Source organism: Sphaerodactylus townsendi, linkage group LG17 (genome assembly GCF_021028975.2).
Source record: "Sphaerodactylus townsendi isolate TG3544 linkage group LG17, MPM_Stown_v2.3, whole genome shotgun sequence".
NCBI lineage: Eukaryota > Metazoa > Chordata > Lepidosauria > Squamata > Sphaerodactylidae > Sphaerodactylus > Sphaerodactylus townsendi.
In genome coordinates this window covers 9,503,472-9,524,706 of record NC_059441.1, presented here as the reverse complement: position 1 = coordinate 9,524,706, position 21,235 = coordinate 9,503,472, and the positions used below count along the sequence as shown (strand labels likewise).

General features: G+C 50.7%; 1 protein-coding gene across 1 annotated transcript in view; it reads right to left on the bottom strand.

Moving 5' to 3' along the window:
* Window positions 1-21,235, bottom strand: part of LOC125446117 (myotubularin-related protein 10-like) — a 57,807-nt gene that overhangs the window by 5,291 nt on the left and 31,281 nt on the right. The window contains 10 exon segments of the mRNA XM_048519625.1: window positions 375-545; window positions 2,427-2,596; window positions 2,788-2,858; window positions 4,595-4,664; window positions 6,059-6,189; window positions 7,095-7,147; window positions 7,150-7,191; window positions 8,475-8,562; window positions 9,404-9,572; window positions 12,411-12,501. Of these exon segments, the coding sequence (XP_048375582.1) occupies window positions 375-545; window positions 2,427-2,596; window positions 2,788-2,858; window positions 4,595-4,664; window positions 6,059-6,189; window positions 7,095-7,147; window positions 7,150-7,191; window positions 8,475-8,562; window positions 9,404-9,572; window positions 12,411-12,501 (1,056 nt within the window).

Here is a 21,235-nt window from a genome sequence, read left to right as displayed (position 1 = left end):
GAGGCAGCTTTCTGCTCACCTACCTTTGAATCTCAGCAATCCACCCAACAGCATAATAGTGCTACAATCTCCTTTCCCTCCCCCCCGCCCCACAACAAACACCCTGTGAGATCAGTGGGGCTGAGAAAGCTCTGAAGAACTGTGACTAGCCCAAGGTCACCCAGCTGGCGTGTGTGGGAGTGTACAGGCTAATCTGAATTCCCTAGATAAGCCTCCACAGCTCAAGCGGCAGAGTGGGGAATCAAACCCGGTTCTCCAGATCAGAGTGCACCTGCTCTTAACCGACGACGCCACGCTGGCGAGGAGGAGCCGCTTCCTTTGCTGCTGGCCCCCCCGCCGCCTTCTCAAACCACACCTGGGACTTTTGTACCCACCGTGCTCTGCTTCACTCTCTGGTGCGGGGAGTTGAACAGGAAAGTGCCGAACAGCGAGACGCGGGTGCTGTCGTACAATATCGTCAGGTAAGCTTCGGAAAATTCAAAGGCCGGCGGGTACTGCTCCAGAAGTTGCCACACGCAGTCCAGGAACATCAAGAACAAGGGGGACTGGATTTGTGGGGAAAGGGACGGGTAGAAGATATTACTAAAAGCACCCCACGGGCACAAATTCAGCCAGACCTCCAAACAGTTGCTGTCCCTAAACCAGTCCTGTGAATCTCCTGGCACGCAGGAGAGGCTGCAGCGTTTGGGACTCTTTAGTTTGGAGAGGAGACGTCTGAGGGGGGATAGGATTGAAGTCTATAAAATTATGCAGGGGGTAGAAAATGTTGACAGAGAGACATTTTTCTCTCTTTCTCACAATACTAGAACCAGGGGGCATCCATTGAAAATGCTGGGGGGAAGAATTAGGACTAATAAAAGGAAACACTTCTTCACGCAACGTGTCATTGGTGTTTGGAATATGCTGCCACAGGAGGTGGTGATGGCCACTAACCTGGATAGCTTTAAAAGGGGCTTGGACAGATTGATGGAGAAGTCGATCTCTGGCTACCAATCTTGATTGTCTTTGATCTGAGATTGCAAATGCCTTAGCAGACCAGGGGCTCGGGAGCAGCAGCAGCAGCAGAAGGCCATTGCTTTCACCTCCTGCATGTGAGCTCCCAAAGGCACCTGGTGGGCCACTGCGAGTAGCAGAGAGCTGGACTAGATGGACTCTGGTCTGATCCAGCAGGCTAGTTCTTATGTTCTTATGAATATGGAATCACCCTGCCCAATTCCACCTTTCATGCCAGGATGCCAAGAACCTTCCCATCTAGAGGCGGAGCTACCAGGGAGCCGGGGTGGGTGCACTGCACCGGGCGCAAGCCTGGGGGCGGGGGAGGCAGAAAATCCCCCACCCCGCAGCGTCCCCTTCACACACCCCCCCCCCCACACTCTTACCTTCGTTCAGCCTGAAAGCGGAGGCTGGAAAAAGCGGCCTATTCACGAGGCTGAAAACGGCCTGGCGGGAACTACACTTCCCAAGAGACCTTGCGAGCCCCAAGGGCGGCAGAGGCACAGAGTGTGCACCGGGCGCAGAACGGCCCAGCTACACCTCTGCTCCCATCCCTTGTGAACTGAAATGCATATAATTTTTTTAAAAAGATTTATCGGGGGGGGGGGGGGGCCTTCAAAAAGCTTCCAGAGGAGTAGCTATGCAATTCTGTTGCATCAAATACAACAGTCAGACTGATGGACCTTGGTCTGCCCCAGCATGGCTTTTCTTATGTTATTAAAATGAGGCAGGGGGCATAGGACCCTTCCCCCCGGCGTGCAGAGCAGAAGAAAGAAAACGCCAGCTCTGAAGGGTCTCATGATGAAGAAGAAGAAGAAGAAGAAGAAGAAGAAGAAGAAGAAGAAGAAGAAGAAGAAGAAGAAGAAGAAGAAGAAGAAGAAGAAGAAGAAGAAGAAGAAGAAGAAGAAGAAGAAGAAGAAGAAGAGAGAGAGAAGAGAGAAGAAGAAGAGAAGAAGGAGAAAGAAGAGAAGAAGAAAGAGGGAGGAGGGAGGGAGGGAGGGAGGGAGGGAGGAGGGAGTTTGGATTTATATCCCCCCGTTCTTTCCTGTAGGAGACTCAAAGGGGCTTGCAATCTCCTTGCCCTTCCCCCCTCACAACAAACACCCTGTGAGGTGGGTGGGGCTGAGAGAGCTCCAAGAAGCTGTGACTAGCCCAAGGTCCCCCAGCTGGCGTGTGTGGGAGTGCACAGGCTAATCTGAATTCCCCAGATAAGCCTCCACAGCTCAAGCGACAGAGCTGGGAATCAAATCCAGTTCCTCCAGATCAGAGTGCACCTGCTCTTAGTCACTGCTCTTAGCCTCTACGCCACTGCTGCTCTTAGCCACTACGCCACTGACCAGGAGCAGGGACTCCACAACCCTCACGCTGAAGCCACTAGTCCAAAGAATAAATGCGAGCGGCCCGGGCGCCCTCTTCTTCAGCTCAGCAATCACCTCCTTGTCGGACTTCTTCAGGTGGTTACACCTGTCCAGAAACGGGTACCCCGCCATGACCCACTCCTTCTGGATGAGGCTTTGAAATCCGGCGATGGTGCGGAAAAAGGGATCCAGCATCACTTGGACGAGGGAAGCGACCACGCAGCTCAGGTCCCGCCCTTCCTCCTCTGTGCTTGTCGAAGGGGGAGAGGAAAGAGAGAAATTAGCAGTGCACGCATGCCGGGGTGTGTGTGTTGCGTGTGTGTGTTGTGTTGTGTGTGTGTGTAAACTGTCAGAAAGGGGAGTTTTGGTTTCTCTTTCACCAGAAAGCGAGGGATGCTTACGTCTCTGAGTCCGATCACAGCCAAACGCGTCTCACCTTGCAAAATGACGGAAACGTGCTTGCTGTCCAGCATGTAGACGAGTTCTGCGGAATGCCTGAGGAGCAGCCTGGGCAAAAAGAAAACGCACAACCCTGTTTGAATTCGTTTAAAGAAGTCGGTAGCTCTGCCATCTCCTTGATTTCAAGGCAGAAAAGAGAATTCCTTCGATCGCTAGCTGGCGTTCGGTTTAACGTAGAAGAAGAAGAAGAAGAAGAAGAAGAAGAAGAAGAAGAAGAAGAAGAAGAAGAAGAAGAAGAAGAAGAAGAAGAGGAGGAGTTTGGATTTATATTCCCCTTTCTCTCCTGCAGGAGACTCAAAGGGGCTTACAATCTCCTTGCCCTTCCCCCCTCACAACAAACACCCTGTGAGGGGGGGGGGGGGGGGGCTGAAGAAAACTCGAGCTGTATTTAGCCAAAGGTGCAGCCCAGCTGGCGTGTGTGGGAGTGCACAGGCTAATCTGAATTCCCCAGATAAGCCTCCACAGCTCAGGTGGCAGAGCTGGGAATCAAACCCGGTTCCTCCAGATCAGAGTGCACCTGCTCTTAGCCACTACGCCACTCAGCCGTTTTTGGGTGGTATTCTTGTCAAAAATGCCCCGAGGCTAGCTCGATCTAAATCAGATCTCAGAAGTCATGCAGGGTTGGTCCTGGTTAGTATTTATACCAGAGACCACCGAATTCCAAAGTTGTTAACGCAGAGGCAGGAGGTCACAAACCACCTCTGAACATATTTTGCCTCGAAAACCCCTGTGGGATTGCCGTAAACCAGTTGCGCCTCAATGGGAGGAAAAAAGTTAACATGCATTCGTATAACAATGCCGTCAAGAGTTTAACTTGTTCACTGCCTTGCAATCTTTACGACCATCCTCTAAAGCAGCGGTTCTCAACCTGTGGGTCGCGACCCCTTTGGGGGTTGAACGACCCTTTCACAGGGGTCGCCTAAGACTCTCTGCATCAGTGTTCTCCATCTGTAAAATGGATAAACGTTAGGGTTGGGGGTCACCACAACAGGAGGAACTGTATTAAAGGGTTGTGGCACTAGAAAGGTTGAGAACCACTGCTCCACACGGGCCAGGGCCTTTACGGCTCTGGCCCCGGCCTGGTGGAAAGCTCTTCCTCCAGCTGTCCGGGCCCTGTGGGACCTCGGTGAGTTCCGCAGGGCCTGTAAGACGGAGCTGTTCCACCGAGCCTTTGGAGGAACCGGCCGCTGATGGTGCCCCCTTCCCCCCCCCCCTTCCATGGCCCTCTACATCTGGGCCGTTTGTCATTGAACGGGACCTGCCATTCCTCCCTCTTGGGGAGAGGATTTTGAATATGGAGCTGCTGGACGCCATTTATATTTATGCTAGTATTTTTATATCGTATTTATGAGATTTAGCTTTTACTGTTTTATCGCTGCTTTTTAAAGATATAGCCATTTTATGTTATGATTATTGTTGTACACTGCCCGGAGCCCCTCGGGGATAGGGCGGTATAAAAATCTAATAAAATAAATAACTAAATAACTAAATAACTAGCTATTATCATCCTCACAGCGAGAGAGAGAAAGGCTCGGGGAAAACTAATTGGTGAGTTTATGGGCAGGGGCAAGATAGGAATGGAAGGGCTTCCCAATGTATACTGAGACCCCTTCCGCACGTGCAGAATAACGCACTTTCAACCCACTTCCACAATGGTTTGCAAGTGGATTTTGCTCTTCAGCACAGTAAAGTCCATCCGCCAAGTGGATTGAAAGTGCATTATTCTGCACGTGCGGAAGGGGCCTTGCTTAAAACTCTTTGCCAGCTGTCTCTTCCGCGCTCACCTCACATACTCCAGCCAATGTGAATTCTCCAGCGAAGACAACCATTTCTCCTCCGTTTCTTCAAAAGGATCTGGCACAAAAAACAGCAGCGTCTCAGGTTAGCCGGGCCAAGTTATTCATAGCATAGCAAGCCTTTATTGGCATAGACAGCAGTACAACAATAATAAAAAACGGATTAAAAAGCATATACAATACAGGAAATAAACGAAGGGAATCTACTGGCATTTAGTAATTTCCAGGAGAAAGTCTGCCACTATCATACAGAGAGAAGGATCAGGGTTGTCCAACAAGTAGTGTAATCTAATTAAATCGGGGAGATGGGGTAAATGTCAAGGAGTAAGATTCACATACTTGGATCTGATTTCCTTTGAATCTGAGACAGTGAAGTAATTGGTGGGCCAGAGATTCAACTGAGCCATCGTTACATGGGCACAATCTTTTAGCCTTTTCTTGCTTATTAAATCTGCCATGTAACAAGGCAGAAGGCATAACATTAAACCTGGCGAGCATTATGGCTCTCCTTTATTAAGCAATACAGGTCCTGTGCCAAGTTCAAATGGGAGAGAAAAATACAGGGGGGAGCACGTTTTCTCGGGCCAAGTTATTGCAGTTGACACAGTTTTGGTGCTGTTTGAATTTCTCAGGAATGTGTGACCTTTTTTTTAAAAAAAAAAGCAGAACCAGGAGCGGGTCTGACTATGGCACACCATGTCACCATGTTTAAGGGACTGGCACATGTCCTCTGCACGCTGGAGCACAAAGTTCTTCCTGCCAGCCTTGCCTGACACCGGAAGAGCTTTAAACACGAACAAAAGTTTCCCAGCACCCAGCTGCCCAACCGTATTCCACTTGAACAATCTGCATTCACAGGTTCTCTGTATGAAACCACTCTTGCATGCAAGAGAGCCGGTGTGGTGTAGTGGTTAAGAGCAGGTGAACTCTAATCTGGAGAACCAGGTTTGACTCTACTTGAACTGTGGAGGCTTATGTAGTGAACCAGATTAGCCTGTGCACTCCCACACTTGCCGGCTGGGTGACCTTGGGCTAGTCAGAGTTCTTTGGAGCTCCCTCCACTTGAACTCCGGAGGCTTATGTAGTGAACCAGATTAGCCTGTGCACTCCCACACATGCCGGCTGGGTGACCTTGGGCTAGTCAGAGTTATCTGGAGCTCCCTCCACTTGAACTCTGGAGGCTTATCTAGTGAACCTGATTAGCCTGTGCACTCCCACACATGCCGGCTGGGTGACCTTGGGCTAGTCAGAGTTCTTTGGAGCTCCCTCAGCCCCACCCACCTCACAGGGTGTTTGTTGTGGGGGGGAAGAGCAAGGAGATTGTAAGCCCCTTTGAGTCTCCTTACAGGAGAGAAAGGGGGGATATAAATTTAAACTCTTCCTCTTCTTCTTGGAGAATCCAGGGCAACACTTCTATGGCGTTCACCACGCAGTCTCAGGCGGGCAACATACCGTTCACGCACAACTGTTTGAGCTTGAGAAAAGCGGCCTGGACATCTTGCATGGAGGGCAGGCTCCTGTCCAGGTCCGATTTGTAAACGTCGCTTCGCTGCGGGTGGCTTCTGGTGATGGCGTTGCAAATCCTAGCGTTTAAGAGAAGGAAAGGAGAGGGAAACGTGCATCAATAGTTCCCGACAAGGTGTATCTGTGAAAGCACCCCAGGGCTACACTTTTTTCTTGAGATGAAGGGAAGTTTATACCCTGGGGTACTTGATGGTCTCCAAGGCACAGCTGGACTTGAATCGAGCTATACTCTGTTCCACAGAAAGGTGACCGTAGGATTGTACATTCCTCCGCCCCGGAACAGAACATGCCAGACCTTCTTTGTTGTACAAGGCTCCACCTGGGTCCTAGTGCCTACCTAGCCCTGGTCTGCTCCACCCCCAACTTGAGGAAAGTGTACTGTACCAGCAGGAGCAGCAGTGGTGTAGGAGGTTAAGAGCTCATGTATCTAATCTGGAGGAACCGGGTTTGATTCCCAGCTCTGCCGCCTGAGCTGTGGAGGCTTATCTGGGGAATTCAGATTAGCCTGTACACTCCCACACACGCCAGCTGGGTGACCTTGGGCTAGTCACAGTTTCTCGGAGCTCTCTCAGCCCCACCTACCTCACAGGGTGTTTGTTGTGAGGGGGGAGGGGCAAGGAGATTGTAAGCCCCTTTGAGTCTCCTACAGGAGGGAAAGGGGGATATAAATCCAAACTCTTCTTCTTCTTCTTATTTTACTTTGTTGATGAGGTGAAATGATGAGTTTTCTAAGCAGGCACACCCATTGTGGGGTTCAAACTGAGTAGGACACGAATGATCGTTTTGTTTTGTATTTCGTAACAAGAATATCAGTGTGTGTGTGTGTGGGGGGGAATCTACCGATACAAAATTGGTAGGGATGAATTCAGTTCTGAAAAGGGCCTAGCAAAAAGGCAAAGCTGAAACGTCCCACTGCTGAGAGCAGAGCTTTCGGACCCGAGCAGGCGGCAGCTCCTTGCCTTACCGTTGGAGGTCGATTTTTTGGCTGCTGCTGCACGGATCCCATGATGTTAGCCATTTCTCACCCAGAGCTTTCCGTTGGAATGATTCCAGCACCACATCTGTGGGGGAAAGCACACATTCCACATGCCTGAAGCATACTGAGAGAAAAAGCTGTTTTTAAAGGAAAATAATGCAGGGTTAGCAGAACCCAACCCGAGCGCCGCGTGACCATGTGACCTGTCGGCATCCTGCTAGCTATTTGGTCACTGCATAAGAACACAAGAACGAGCCTGCTGGATCAGACCAGAGTCCATCTAGTCCAGCACTCTGCTACTCGCAGTGGCCCACCAGGTGCCTTTGGGAGCTCACAGGCAGGAGGTGAAAGCAATGGCCTTCTGCTGCTGCTGCTGCTCCCGAGCACCTGGTCTGCTAAGGCATTTGCAAGCTCAGATCAAGGAGGATCAAGATTGGGAGCCATAGATCAACTTCTCCTCCATAAATCTGTCCAAGCCCTTATTAAAGCTATCCAGGTTAGTGGCCATCACCACCTCCTGTGGCAGCATATTCCAAACACCCATCACACGTTGCGTGAAAAAGTGTTTCCTTTTATTAGTCCTAATTCTTCCCCCCAGCATTTTCAATGGATGCCCCCTGGTTCTAGTATGGTGAGAAAGAGAGAAACATTTCTCTCTGTCGACATTTTCTACCCCATGCATAATTTTATAGCCTTCAATCCTATCCCCCCTCAGACGCCTCCTCTCCAGACTAAAGAGTCCCAAACGCTGCAGCCTCTCCTCATAAGGAAAGTGCTCAAATCCTTCAATCATCCTCGTTGCCCTTCTCTGCACTTTTTCTATCTCTTCGATATCCTTTTTGAGATGTGGCAACCAAAACTGAACACAGTACTCCAAGTGCGGTCGCATCACGGCTTTATAGTCACTGCATATTAGTTTCTACTTAGGATTACATTGAAAAGAGAGGTATTTGAGGTGCTGGAGAATTGTGCCAGAAGAGCAGGGCTCTCAGACAACAAAACCAAAAGAAACTGGATAGATTAAGAGCTTGATTCGACTCTAGAATCGAGAGCCAGCCTGGTGTAGTGGTTAAGAGCAGGCGGATTCTAATCCGGAGAACTGGGTTTGACATTTTCTACCCCATGCATAATTTTACAGACTTCAATCCTATCCCCCCTCAGACGCCTCCTCTCCAGACTAAAGAGCCCCAAACGCTGCAGCCTCTCCTCATAGGGAAGGTGCTCCAAACCTTCAAGTAGCCACAGCCGAGTCCTCAGCAGACTCACCATCACCTCCGGATGCCTGTCAGCCATCCCATCTCCCCTCCAGTGAAGCAGGAACCCAGCTGTGCCCTGCAACCTGCCCCAGCCGCAGGGAATCCAACTCACCGGCATCCGCCTTCCAGTGAAAGCGTGGGAGTAGTGCTTCAGGTCTTGATCGGCCAAGGATGACGGCACCACGAAGTATTCTGGAAGGCTTGGAAAGCAGGACAGAAACATACGTGTTAACAGCTCCGTTTAAAAATGCAAAAAGAGAGAGCTGCTTTTTGTAGAAGAAGAAGAAGAAGAGTTTGGATTTATATCCCCCCTTTTTCTCCTGCAGGAGACTCAAAGGGGCTTACAATCTCCTTGCCCTTCCCCCCTCACAACAAACATCCTGTGAGGTAGGTGGGGCTGAGAGAGCTCCGAGAAGCTGTGACTAGCCCAAGGTCACCCAGCTGGCGTGTGTGAGAGTGCACAGGCTAATCTGAATTCCCCAGATAAGTCTCCACAGCTCAGGCGGCAGAGCTGGGAATCAAACCCGGTTCCTCCAGATTAGATACACGAGCTCTTAACCTCCTACGCCACTGCTGCTCCTCCTCCCAGCTGAAATCCATTTCAACGACAGGCTAAAGCGGAAGAGTGAGAACCTCCCTTGGGAAAAAAAAGAATTAACGGCTTGTGACGAAGGGATGAAATTCATTGGCGGTGAGAAACCGAAATCGTGACAATCTCCGACACTGACAAATTACTATATAGACGAAATACGTCCGATTAGCTTCAGTGATAAAACCAACAAGTCCTAAACTATTAAAATATCAAATGAATAAATAATTACAAAAGCTAAAGCCTGTCAATGGCTTATAAGGAAACTGGTCAGATACAGACAGGCTGCATCCAGCCCTCCAGATGTTATGGACTATAGTTCCCATCATCCCCTGCCAGCATCATGCTGGCAGGGGATGATGGGAACTGTAGTCCATAACATCTGGAGGGCTGCAAGTTTGTCATGCCCCATCGTCGGGGGAGTTTCTTGGGGTTCCGAAGGGGAAACTTACCAAGTAGAAATCATGTATCCTTCATTGACCGAACACACGCGCCACTCGGAGGCCCCCGTCCTCTTGATTTCTCTGTCCCAGTCCGAGTACGTTTCAAACAAAGGGGTCTGCTGGTTGCTGCCTCCTCCTCCTCCTCCTCCCCCGGGGTCTATTCCGTTCACCTTTTTTGCTACGAGAAAAGTAAAAGGTAGGCTTTAAAAACATCCCTTCCGATCGCAGTGGTGGCAAACCTATGGCACGATCCTTTACCTGGGAGTAAGCTCGGTTGCTGGCAATGGGGCTTGCTTCTGAGTAAACCCTCCTAGGGTCGTGATTCACCCATTCGAAGTGTTGTACGGTTGCTTCACCAAGCTTACAGCCGAGTAACGTGCGCCTCGGAGCCAACCGTTTTTTCTAAACTGAAACCTCAGTATTCAGGTTAAATTGCTGTGTTGGCACTTTGCGATAAACAAGTGGGTCTTGGGTTTTAAGTTGGGCACTCGGTCTCGAAAAGGTTCGCCATCAAGGCTTACAGCATCTCTGGCAAGAGCCCCAGACGAGGCTGCCAAGCGCTCTTGGAGCGGGAGGGGGAAACGCGAAAACAGCGCCTCCCGCATCAGCTAAAAGCAAAGAGGATTTAGATCCTCTCTGCAGCAGTGACAGAGTGGAACAATTTCACTGAGAACGACGCTAAAGTTTCTGCACGCACACACACACACACACAAACCACACTTTCCATGGGCTCCCAAACGTCTTCCAAACTTCCTTCCCAAAGCCGCAGGAGGGGAAATAAACATTCGCCATACATTCGCTGGCAACAGCATCACCCCGGCACGAGCAATAAAAATACGCTCGTGAAATCTTATTCGGCTCCAGAAGTAGAGGCTGGGGCCTCGTTCTCACAGCAGAATTTGACCTCTGCTTGGATGGTTCCACTTCGTCCCGCAGGTGGGAGTTCACTTGGCGGAGATACTTTCTTTCTGTTACAGAATAAAATCCCCACTCCCACTTGAAGGCAGAGTAGTAAGTGCGGGGGGAGGGTTCCAGCCAAGTCTACACCCTAGGGTGCTAGCTCTCTATGGGAAAGGATGCTTTTTTCAGTAGGAAATACTCCTTGTGGTTAGCTGCCACATTCACACCTGCAGCCTGGGGTGGTAAAGCCCAGATACAGGTTTACCATCTCAGTGAGACCCAGGCCTGGGTACCCAGATTTCCTGGCAGGAACCGAACTCTCACACTTGGCATCGCCTCAAACCTTCTTGGAGCTCTCCGCCGTAAAAGGACCTGTGTTGAGTTTCAACCGGCATTTACTGTAATCTCGTTCCAAGGTTTTAGTGCCTGATTTGGACGAGCGGTGGGCAGGCCCAGTAACCTTTTAAAATATTTTTTGGTAAATCTATTATTATTAACTATTTTATGGTATTATTTGGCTCTGCTCAAAACAGGCCCTGAGAGCCTTTTTATGCAGAGGCGTGGGAGGAAAATCTTAACGAATAAAATAGGATTTGTGGTTCAGGCAGCACGCAAAAGGCAAGTCTGTCTTTTCACTAGCAGAGGTTCTGCGCTATTGCGTTACTCTGGGACCGTCCAAGTCGGAAACTTAGGGCTCCTACAGTTAGCGGCCATATTATAAAATAAGCAGGTAAAAACAAGATCAGACTATGACATATGAGCACTTCAAATGGACAGAGGCTGTATTAGCTGCTGAAAATAGTGAATTCGGCCATACAATAGGACTCTGAAGAGGCACACAGAAGCATAGAGCCTCAAAGGTCACCTAGCCAATGTGATTCTGGGCTGTATCAATAGGAGTACAGTGTCTAGATCTGGGGTCTGCAACCTGTGGCTCTCCAGATGTTCATGAACTACAATTCCCATCAGCCCCTGCCAGCATGGCCAAGTGGCAAGGCTGATGGGAACTGTAGTCCATGAACATCTAGAGAGCCGCAGGCTGCAGACCCCTGGTAGATCGAGGGATGTAATTGGACCTCTCTATTCCGCATTGGTTAGACCTCATCTGGAATATTGTACACAGTTCTGGGCACCTCAGTTCAAGAAGGATATTGACAAGCTGGAACGGGTCCAGAGGAGGGCAACCAAAATGGTACAAGGAGGCATATGGGGGGTACGTTGCAAGTCACTGTAACATCCCTGTAATTACTGTAATTAGGAAAGGAATCGCTAATCTAATCTAATCACTGTAATTAGGAAAGGAATTGATAATAAAACTGCAAAGATTGTCATGCCCTTATATAAAGCCGTGGTGCGACCACACTTGGAGTACTGTGTTCAGTTCTGGTCGCCACATCTCAAAAAGGATATCGAAGAGATAGAAAAAGTGCAGAGAAGGGCAACGAGGATGATTGAGGGACTGGAGCACCTTCCTTATGAGGAGAGGCTGCAGCGTTTGGGACTCTTTAGTTTGGGGAGGAGACGACTGAGGGGGGATATGACTGAAGTCTATAAAATTATGCATGGGGTAGAAAATGTTGACAGAGAGAAATTTTTCTCTCTTTCTCACAATACTAGAACCAGGGGGCATCCATTGAAAATGCTGGGGGGAAGAATTAGGACTAATAAAAGGAAACACTTCTTCACATAGCGTGTGATTGGGTGTTTAAGGAATATGCTGCCACAGGAGGTGATGGTAATACTAACCTGGATAGCTTTAAAAGGGGCTTGGACAGATTTATGAAGGAGAAGTTGATCTATGGCTACCAATCTTGATCCTCCTTGATCTGAGATTGCAAATGCCTTAACAGTCCAGGTGCTCGGGAGCAACAGCCGCAGAAGACCATTGCTTTCACCTCCTGCCTGTGAGCTCCCAAAGGCACCTGGTGGGCCACTGCGAGTAGCAGAGAGCTGGACTAGATGGACTCTGGTCTGATCCAGCTGGCTTGTTCTTATGTTCTTATCCTGCGAAACAAACCCTTTTGGGGAGTTTTGCACAAAACTTCACACTGACGACACAAGCATCTCTGCATCTTAATTTGCCTGTCTGAGTTACGACGAAACGCGAAACGGTTACCTGGGTTGTGATATTTCTTTCCCACATATTCGAAGGCAAAGAGGAGCTGAAGATCGGCCGGCTGGGAATAGTGAGCTATCGCAAGACACACCTGGAGGAGGAAGCAAAAAAGAACCATAAGGCTCTCCGAGCACCGTCCCCACTATTTACTAGAAACAATGGCTCAGGGCGAGACAGACAGACACACCAGCCCAAAGTCACCCTGCAAACTTCACGGTAGAAAGGGGATCGGACCTCAGGTGTTCCAGAACCTCAGCTAAGCCCGATCAGCAAGTTGAGCGGGCTTGGTTGACTCTCAGGTTGTCCTCCTGGACTGAGCACCTGAAGATATTAAAGTACTTTTCCAGCATCCTACTACTGTAGCACAGTTGCGCAAGGCTGAATTGCTTGTTCAGCTACTGTCTATAGCCGTGGTGGCGAACCTTTGGCATTCCAGATGTTATGGACTACAATTCCCATCAGCCCCTGCCAATTGGCCATGCTGGCAGGGGCTGATGGGAATTGTAGTCCATAGCATCTGGAATGCCAAAGGGGCGCCACCACTGGTTTATAGTTTTTGCCAGCGAATACAAGACCAGGGAAGGTTTCCTCGTGTCTGATCTATTGGAGCCTTCTTATTCCACAAATTGATATGAGTTATACAGCTTTTTGCTGCAAGACTCTTACAGTGTAATTTTTTGGATCTTGATTCCATGTTACAATGACCCCCCCACTTTGTTCCAACAGGGTGGACCCCCCGGACGAAACAGCAGCTTCAGCAAGTGGACAATCTGAAAATGAGGAGGAGGAGGAGTTTGGATTTATACCCCACCTTTCTCTCCTGTAAGGAGACTGGCTTACAAGCTCTCCCTCTCCCCACAACAGACACCTTGTGAGGTCAGTGGGGCTGAGAGAATCCTGAGAGAACTGTGCAGAGGTGGGATCCAGCAGGTTCTCACAGGTTCCCGAGAGTAGGTTACTAATTATTTGTGTGTGCCAAGAGGGGGTTACTAATTGGTGATTTTGCCACGTGATTTTTGCCTTGGATTGCGCCCCCTCCCTCTCAGCAGTGGCCAGGGCTTGGGAGGCAAACAGTCTAGCAGGAGGTGCACCGGCGTGTGTGGCAGCCTGCGCCTGCGTGCATTCGTTTCCCGCCCAAAGACCGGTGCTTGGCTGCGTCCTTGCCACAGCCCCGCCCCGGAATGCCCGGCCACGCTCCCTGTCATGCCCCGCCCAGCCCCATTGGCGCTACGCCACAGTTTGAATCCCACCACCATGGGAACCTGTTACTAAAATTTTTGGATCCCACCACTGGAACTGTGACTAGCCCCAGGTCACCCAGCAGGAATGTAGGGGTGCAGAAACACATCTGGTTCCCCAGATAAGTCTTCCCAGCTTAAGCGGCAGAATAGAGAATCAAACCCAGTTCTCCAGATTAGAATCCACCTGCTCTTAACCACTACACCACACTACCCCATTAAACCCTCCCCTCCTCAAACCCAGCCTTCCCCCAGCTTCTGCTCCAAATCAGCCCAGAGGCGGTCACCCTACTGACGCAATCGGCGGACCAGGACGAGCAAACCCCACGTCTGTGTTCTGCTGACCTTTATTTACGCTGGGAAAAAATACATAGGGAAACGGCAGGCGCAGCTCTGAGAAACGAGCCCTTTGTCGAAGACAAAAGCCACCGGAGATTTTAGACAACAGATGCCAACGCAGAGATGGAAACTATTTTCTTCCCGATAAAAAGCCCAGCTTGTTTGGTGTCTACCCCCAAAAGCGTTCGAGGCGCATAGTGGCACCGTTGTTCGGGGCCTGTAATGGAAGCAGCGCCAGGCTGCAAATTCCACCGGCTTCGGAAGAAATGCCACAAAGGGAGGAGGAGAAAGTTTGGTGTTTTCCTGTCCGCCATGAGAAAAAACGCTTCTCCAATTCATCGCTTCCCCCTGGGTAGTGCTTACTGGGCAAAACAGAGAGCCGTCCTCTGCTGCTTTTGAACGCCACTTTCACGTAGAGCAGGGGTCCCCAAACTACGGCCCGGAGGCCAAATGTGGCCCCCTGAAGGCATTTATCCGGCCCGCCAGGCATGGCAGCGATGGCTCCATTCATGTGCAGTGGGGGCTCGAGGGAGAGGAGGAACCGGCCCCAACAGCCGTTGATTGCAGTTACATGATGGCACCCCCAAATCTCCATGCATTTTCTGACCCTGGGGTTGGAAACCGCCACATGCCCAGCATGGCACTGCTCCGCCCTTCCCTCTCGACTACTCCATGGCTGCTGCTCCGGGCTTTCTGTTTCCGCCTCCCACTCCCCATTGGCATCCAGCCAGGCTGGCCGAATCGCTTCGCTGGCTGCTGCTAGAAGGAGAAAAGAACCCAGGAAGATACCTGATCCTGGGTTAGATGGGGTACTTCATTAGAGGAAAGTTCTACTTTTTTTTTTTTTACAGGGGAAGGTGTTCCACAGCCTCCCCAACAATATTTGGAGCCCACCCTGTACTTGACATACTTTGGTCACTGTTCACAAGCTTATAGACCATGACAGAAAGGCTGAAAGGGTGAAATCAGACATTTTACAATCATTTTGTGCATTTGTTCATTGTTTTTTTTAGTCATTATGATGGAAGCCACGTGGTCGAAGCGTAAGAGCGAGACGAGAGGCGGAGGAGAAGATAACATCTGGTGGAGATCGCATGTGGCCCGGGCCTTGGAGCTCCGTGTTCCTAAGCGAGTCTCCAGCGTGCTGGTTCCTGGCACCTTTTATTGTTACTCTATGGTGTAGGAGGGAGGGACCGGGGGGAGTTCCGGGAGGCCCGGAGGCGGGAGGTCGGGAGATCATCATGTGATGCATGATCTCCCCACCTGGCTACGATCTTGAGGAGAGGAGCGTGGCGTCTGAGCCTAATCCTCACCCAGGGGCAAGACCATTGTCCCTGCGCCCGGTGACTGAGCCAGACAGTTCATGACCCGTGACTCATGGGGGGGGGATGAGGAGTGGGGGTGCGGTGCGACCAGAAGGCCGTAGGTCCGTTGGCGTCCCAACGTTCTACCACGGTGCTGCTGGGTCAGCAGTGCATTACTACACGGCCCTCCAACAGTCTGAGGGACAGCGAACTGGCCCCCTGTTTAAAAAGTTTGGGGACCCCTGACGTAGAGCAATCACCTTAGCTAGGTGTAATGCCTTGCCTTCTTCATTTAGCCTTGGACACCACCTTGGAATCCCACATAAAGAAAGGAAATGCCCGTGTGGCATGGGTTCTGTGGAAACAGTATCTCATATACTGTTGGATTGTCCTTTTTATGAGATAGGTAGGAAGAAGCACATAATCCCCTTCCTGCATGGAAGTGAAGGCATTACAGATAAACAGAAGGTTATATATCTTTTAAACAGCCACAACTACGAGCTGTTGGAAGCAGTGGCTAAATTTTTTAATGGTGTTATTTTAACTCGTCAGAAGTTGTAAAGGCTGTTATTATCTTGCAATGTTAACGTCAAACTATTTATATGCCATTAAAGGTATTCGAAATCGAATCGAACGCCACCTTCTTGAAATCCGGCCACAGCGCAGCGTGTGCAGAATCGGGGGTCATGTTCTCAAACAAACAAAAAAGTTCCCCCCACAAAAATAAGAACAACACATGAGCAACTAGTAAGACCAGGCCTTGCCTCCAACTGACAGCACCGGCCACACATCATGCCAGGCTGAAAGGACCTTTTAGCTGCCCATGTGACTCTGTCCTACTGCCCTGCCAGGCAAGAGGCGGCTGAACTCTCTTGTTCGACACCCCCTGCCCTGCACCAGCTGAAAAGCTGCAATTCTGGGTGGGAGGGAGAGAAATGTCTGTACTGAGAGATATTCGAAGTCCAGTCTGAAAACACAACGCTTCAGCTCCTTTTGTGGAAGAAGAAGAGTTTGGATTTATATCCCCCCGTTTCTCTCCTGCAGGAGACTCAAAGGGGCTGACCATCTCCTTGCCCTTCCCCCCTCACAACAAACACCCTGTGAGGTAGGTGGGGCTGAGAGAGCTCCGAGAAGCTGTGACTAGCCCAAGGTCACCCAGCTGGCGTGTGTGGGAGTACGCAGGTTAATCTGAATTCCCCAGATAAGCCTCCACAGCTCAGGCGGCAGAGCTGGGAGTCAAACCCGGTTCCTCCAGATTAGATACACGAGCTCTTAACCTCCTATGCCACTGCTGCTCCAGAGCAAGTGCAATTAAAGCCAGAACCGGAAAACCAGCAACTGATTCAGAATGTAGATTGTTTATCACATACGAAGGAGGAGGAGGAGGAATTGGATTTATATCCCCCCTTTCTCTTCTGTAAGGAGACTCAAAGGGGCTGACAATCTCCTTGCCCTTCCCCCCTCACAACAAACACCCTGTGAGGTAGGTGGGGCTGAGAGAGCTCCGAGAAGCTGTGACTCGCCCAAGGTCACCCAGCTGGCGTGTGTGGGAGTGCGCAGGCTAATCTGAATTCCCCAGAGAAGCCTCCACAGCTCAGGCGGCAGAGCGGGGAATCAAACCCGGTTCCTCCAGATTAGATACACTAGTTCTTAACCTCCTACGCCACTGCTGCTCCTGGCTGCCCTGACAATCTGGTTTTGGAGTGAGGGAGCGGAGACAGTGTTTTCCAAAGCAGACAAACTTTCTGTAACTCAGTCAGCTCTTCTTTGCCTCCCACTCGTTCCCTCCCTGCTGCACCGTCCCAGGGTCGCGGAGTGCGATCCTATTTTCTCTCTGCCGCCCGTGCAGAGTAATGATGCGTGCACTAAGAGCTGTGAGATCTGGGTTCAAATCCCCATGGAGCCACAGCGATTTTGGGGTGACCTATCCCGTGTGACTTAAGCCCCGGGTGAGATATTCAGTGGGATCAACAGAGGCTTAAAATGAGGCTCTTGATTAATTGAGACAAACTAATCTGCTCGATGTGAACCGCAGCCTTTGAGGGGATTCCTGCGTTTTAGCTGCGCCGATGAACTTGGACAACGGCCTCTCCGGTTCCCACGGAAAACTGTTGCGTTTGACGGCTATTTAAGCACGCGTCGCTTCCTCCGGAGTTGCTGACTCGGCCCTGTCCGCAGCCTCCGCTTGCTTAGAAGCTCCCTTTCTCTGAACTTCCTCCCACAAGGTCTGAGCTTGTTTTCTTCTTCGGGAGACTTTGTGGACTTAACAGCAAAAACAGCTGAACAAAACTGTAGGAGGCTGAAAGGTCCCCTGTTAATTCACAGCTGGAGCCCAGCCGCTCTGTAAACACACGGGCAGATCAGGTAAAATTAGTGATGGAGAAGAAGAAAAGTTTGGATTCATATCCCCCCCTTTCTCTCCTGTTAGGAGACTCAAAGGGGCAGACAATCTCCTTTCCCTTCCCCCCCCCCCCCCACAACACCCTGTGAGGTGGGTAGGGCTGAGAGAGCTCCAAAGAGCTGAGACTATCCCAAAGTTATCCAGCTGGCATGTGTTGGGAGTGCACAAGCTAATCTAGTTCACCAGATAAGCCTCCACAGCTCCAGTGGCAGAGCAGGAAATCAAACCCGGTTCCCCAGATTAGTGCACCTGCTCCTAAACACTACACCACACTGGAGCCCAGGTCTTTAAAGCGGAAGATTTTCCTGTCCATTCTGCAATACAGCAGGACCTCTTATTTGGTAAGTACTGGAAGTTATCTTTAAAAAAACAACAACTCATAATGACCTTAGGAGCAGCAGTGGCATAGGAGGTTAAGAGCTCATGTATCTAATCTGGAGGAGCCGGGTTATTTCCCCGCTCTGCTGCCTGAGCTGTGGAGGCTTATCTGGGGAATTCAGATCAGCCTGTGCACTCCCACACACGCCAGCTGGGTGACCTTGGGCTAGTCACAGCTTCTCGGAGCTCTCTCAGCCCCACCTACCTCACAGGGTGTTTGTTGTGAGGGGGGAAGGGCAAGGAGATTCTAAGCCTCTTTGAGTCTCCTGCAGGAGAGAAAGGGGGATTTAAATCCAAACTCTTCTTCTTCTTCTTATCCCAAGAGCTTGCTACAAAACGCCATAACAGGCCTTTTGAAACCTGCATCTACAGTTAGGAATCTGTTTCACCAGATAAGAGTCCGCTGCTCATGCGGAGGGGCGGGGAATCAAACCCAGTTCTCCACATTAGACTCTGCTGCTGTTAACCACTACTGCTTGCTGGCTCCTTCGTATCCTTCGTACAGACCCAGACTGCCTGGACACACAGAGGTGCCTGATGCAGTGAAAGGCTGCTTTCCCACCACCTGGCCCCGCACACTTTCTATAAAAAGACTCAGCGGGTGCCAGGAAAGTGGCTCGCTGGCATCATAAGAGCCGTGGCTGCCATCGGAAGCCTGGCTTTAGAGCTGAGGAGAAGTACGTACAGAATATATACTGCAACGTTCACTCTCGTTCTGGAGCGTGTGCAGAAGGCCCCGCTAGGCACATTACTTTTTATTGGTGCAGGATGCTGAATTGCAGATCACACACAACAGCCTCCACCAATTGGCCGGCCCCAGGCACCGCTGGCAGGGACCCTTTCCTGTGTCACATTCCAGAGCAGAGGCAGGAAGAAAGAGATGGTGGATTTGACGCAGTTTTGGAAGCCGGTACGAATCAAGCACGGACAAAACGCATCTGAGGCCGAAGGAAAGTATGAGTCGTCCTTGCTTGGTTTGTGCAAATATTGCTGCAAGGCCCGGCGACCTTTTCCTCCGAGTGAACTAATCCTTCCGCAGAAAGAAAGGGAGGCTTTTTAGAGGGAGCGCCGGCTGCGCAAATTCAGACGGACGGCATGTAAATTCTTCCAGCTCGTTAGCAGCATTTTGGAAGAGATGAACCAGACAGGTGTTTACAATTCCTACCTCCTCTACGCACCGCAGTGTGAGAAATTTAAAACCCCAAAGGGCAAACAAGTTGGCAGACGCAACACTGAATGGACCTCTTGTTCTCACTCAACCTGGGCGGGGTTTTTTAGCCGATGCAGAAAGCTAAGCGGATGCCGGAGGAAAACCTTGCTCCAACTTTCCAGGAGCTACGTGTGAATGTTCACATCCTAACCTCTGTGTGACATAAGGTTAAGGACAGCCACGGGAAGCAGGGGAGAAGCTGGTGAAAAGTTTCCGTTCCCAGCATCCACAGAAACTCCACTATGGATATCATGTGTTAATAGAAGAGAAGAAAACTTTGGGATTTATATCCCCCCGCCCTTCTCTCCTGTAAGGAGGGGCTTACAGCAGCCATTCTCAACCAGGGTTCCGTGGTACCCTGGGGTGCCGTGAGCATGTCCCAGGGGTACCGCGGCAACACTACCCCCCCCCCCATTTTTGTAGTGTCTCCCACCGGCGCCAGCAAGGACATGGAGCTGGCCCATGGGGCAGGGCCTGCCACAAGGTCAGCAGCCACCACCACCCCCAGTGCTTCCCTTCACCCTGGGAGGGGAAGGTGGGGGGTGTGGCAAGCAGGGGCAATGGGAGGGGAAGGTGGAGGGTGGCGGCAGGGGTACCGTGAGATATGAAGAGTGAGGTCAAGGGTACCCTGACCTCGAAAAGGTTGGAAAACACTGGCTTACAGTCTCCTTTCCCTTCCCCCCTCACAACAAACACCTGTGAGGTAGGTGGGGCTGAGAGATCTCCAAAGAACTGTGACTCGCCCAAGGTCACCCAGCCGTGTTGGAGCACACAAGCTAATCTAGCTCACCAGCTAAGCCTTCACAGCTCCAGTGGCAGACCGGGGAATCAAACCCGGTTCCCCAGATTAGAGTGCACCTGCTCTTAGCCATACACCGCTGCCGGCTCTCAATACACAACAGCATTCCAGCCCTGGAAGATTCAACTGAGCCGTTAGAGCCGTGGTGGCGAACCAATTGGCCATGCTGGAAAGGGCTGATGGGAATTGTAGTCCATGAACATCTGGAGTGCCATAGGTTCGCCATCACTGCATTAGAGTGCTTGATCCATCCATCTTTAGGTCTGCACAGTATGTTGGGATCTCTGGAGGAAGCACAAAAGCCAGGACTCTGGCAGTGGCTCATCGCTGGCAGAAGATGAGTGGTTGCGAGCCTGTTAAACTGACTCCTCCTCCTCCTCCTCCTCCTCCTCCTCCTCCCTGAAGAAACCCTTCTGAAAAACACATCTTGCTACATGTCTGAACTGAGCGGCTGGATGTTCACAGGCCATCCTGAGCCAAATGCTCTCTCTCCATGAGGACGGTGCCTACTGTTCCTCGATGTACTGCCGCCTTCCGACTGACATCTGCTGTGAGTGGGTAGTTCTGCAACCCCTCTGCGTGGGGCGCAGACGGATGATCAAATCGTTCCCGACGCAGGAGCCCCGCTCACTTTCTAAAGATTACTGACGGGAACATCGTGTGGGGACCGGATCACTCTGGTCCTATACAAGAATTAGGACTAATAAAAGGAAACACTTCTTCACGCAATGTGTGATTGGTGTTTGGAATATGCTGCCACAGGAGGTGGTGATGGCCACTCACCTGGAAAGCATTAAAAGGGGCTTGGACAGATTTATGGAGAAGTCGATTTATGGCTACCAATCTTGATCCTCTTTGACCTGAGGTTGCAAATGCCTTAACAGTCCAGGTGCTCAGGAGTCCAGGTGCTTAACCCTAAAACGGACCTGTTCTGCCAGGCGTTTGGCCAGCCGGGATAGCCATCAGACCCTCGTGTCATCCAGCCCCCACGTGGATGGGATTGGGGGGGAGGGAACGGTCACCATGTGGATTGTTTTAAATTACAGACTGAATTAGAAGAGAAGAAGAGTTTGGATTTATATCCCCCCTTTCTCTCCTGCAGGAGACTCAAAGGGGCTTACAATCTCCTTGCCCTTCCCCCCTCTCAACAAACACC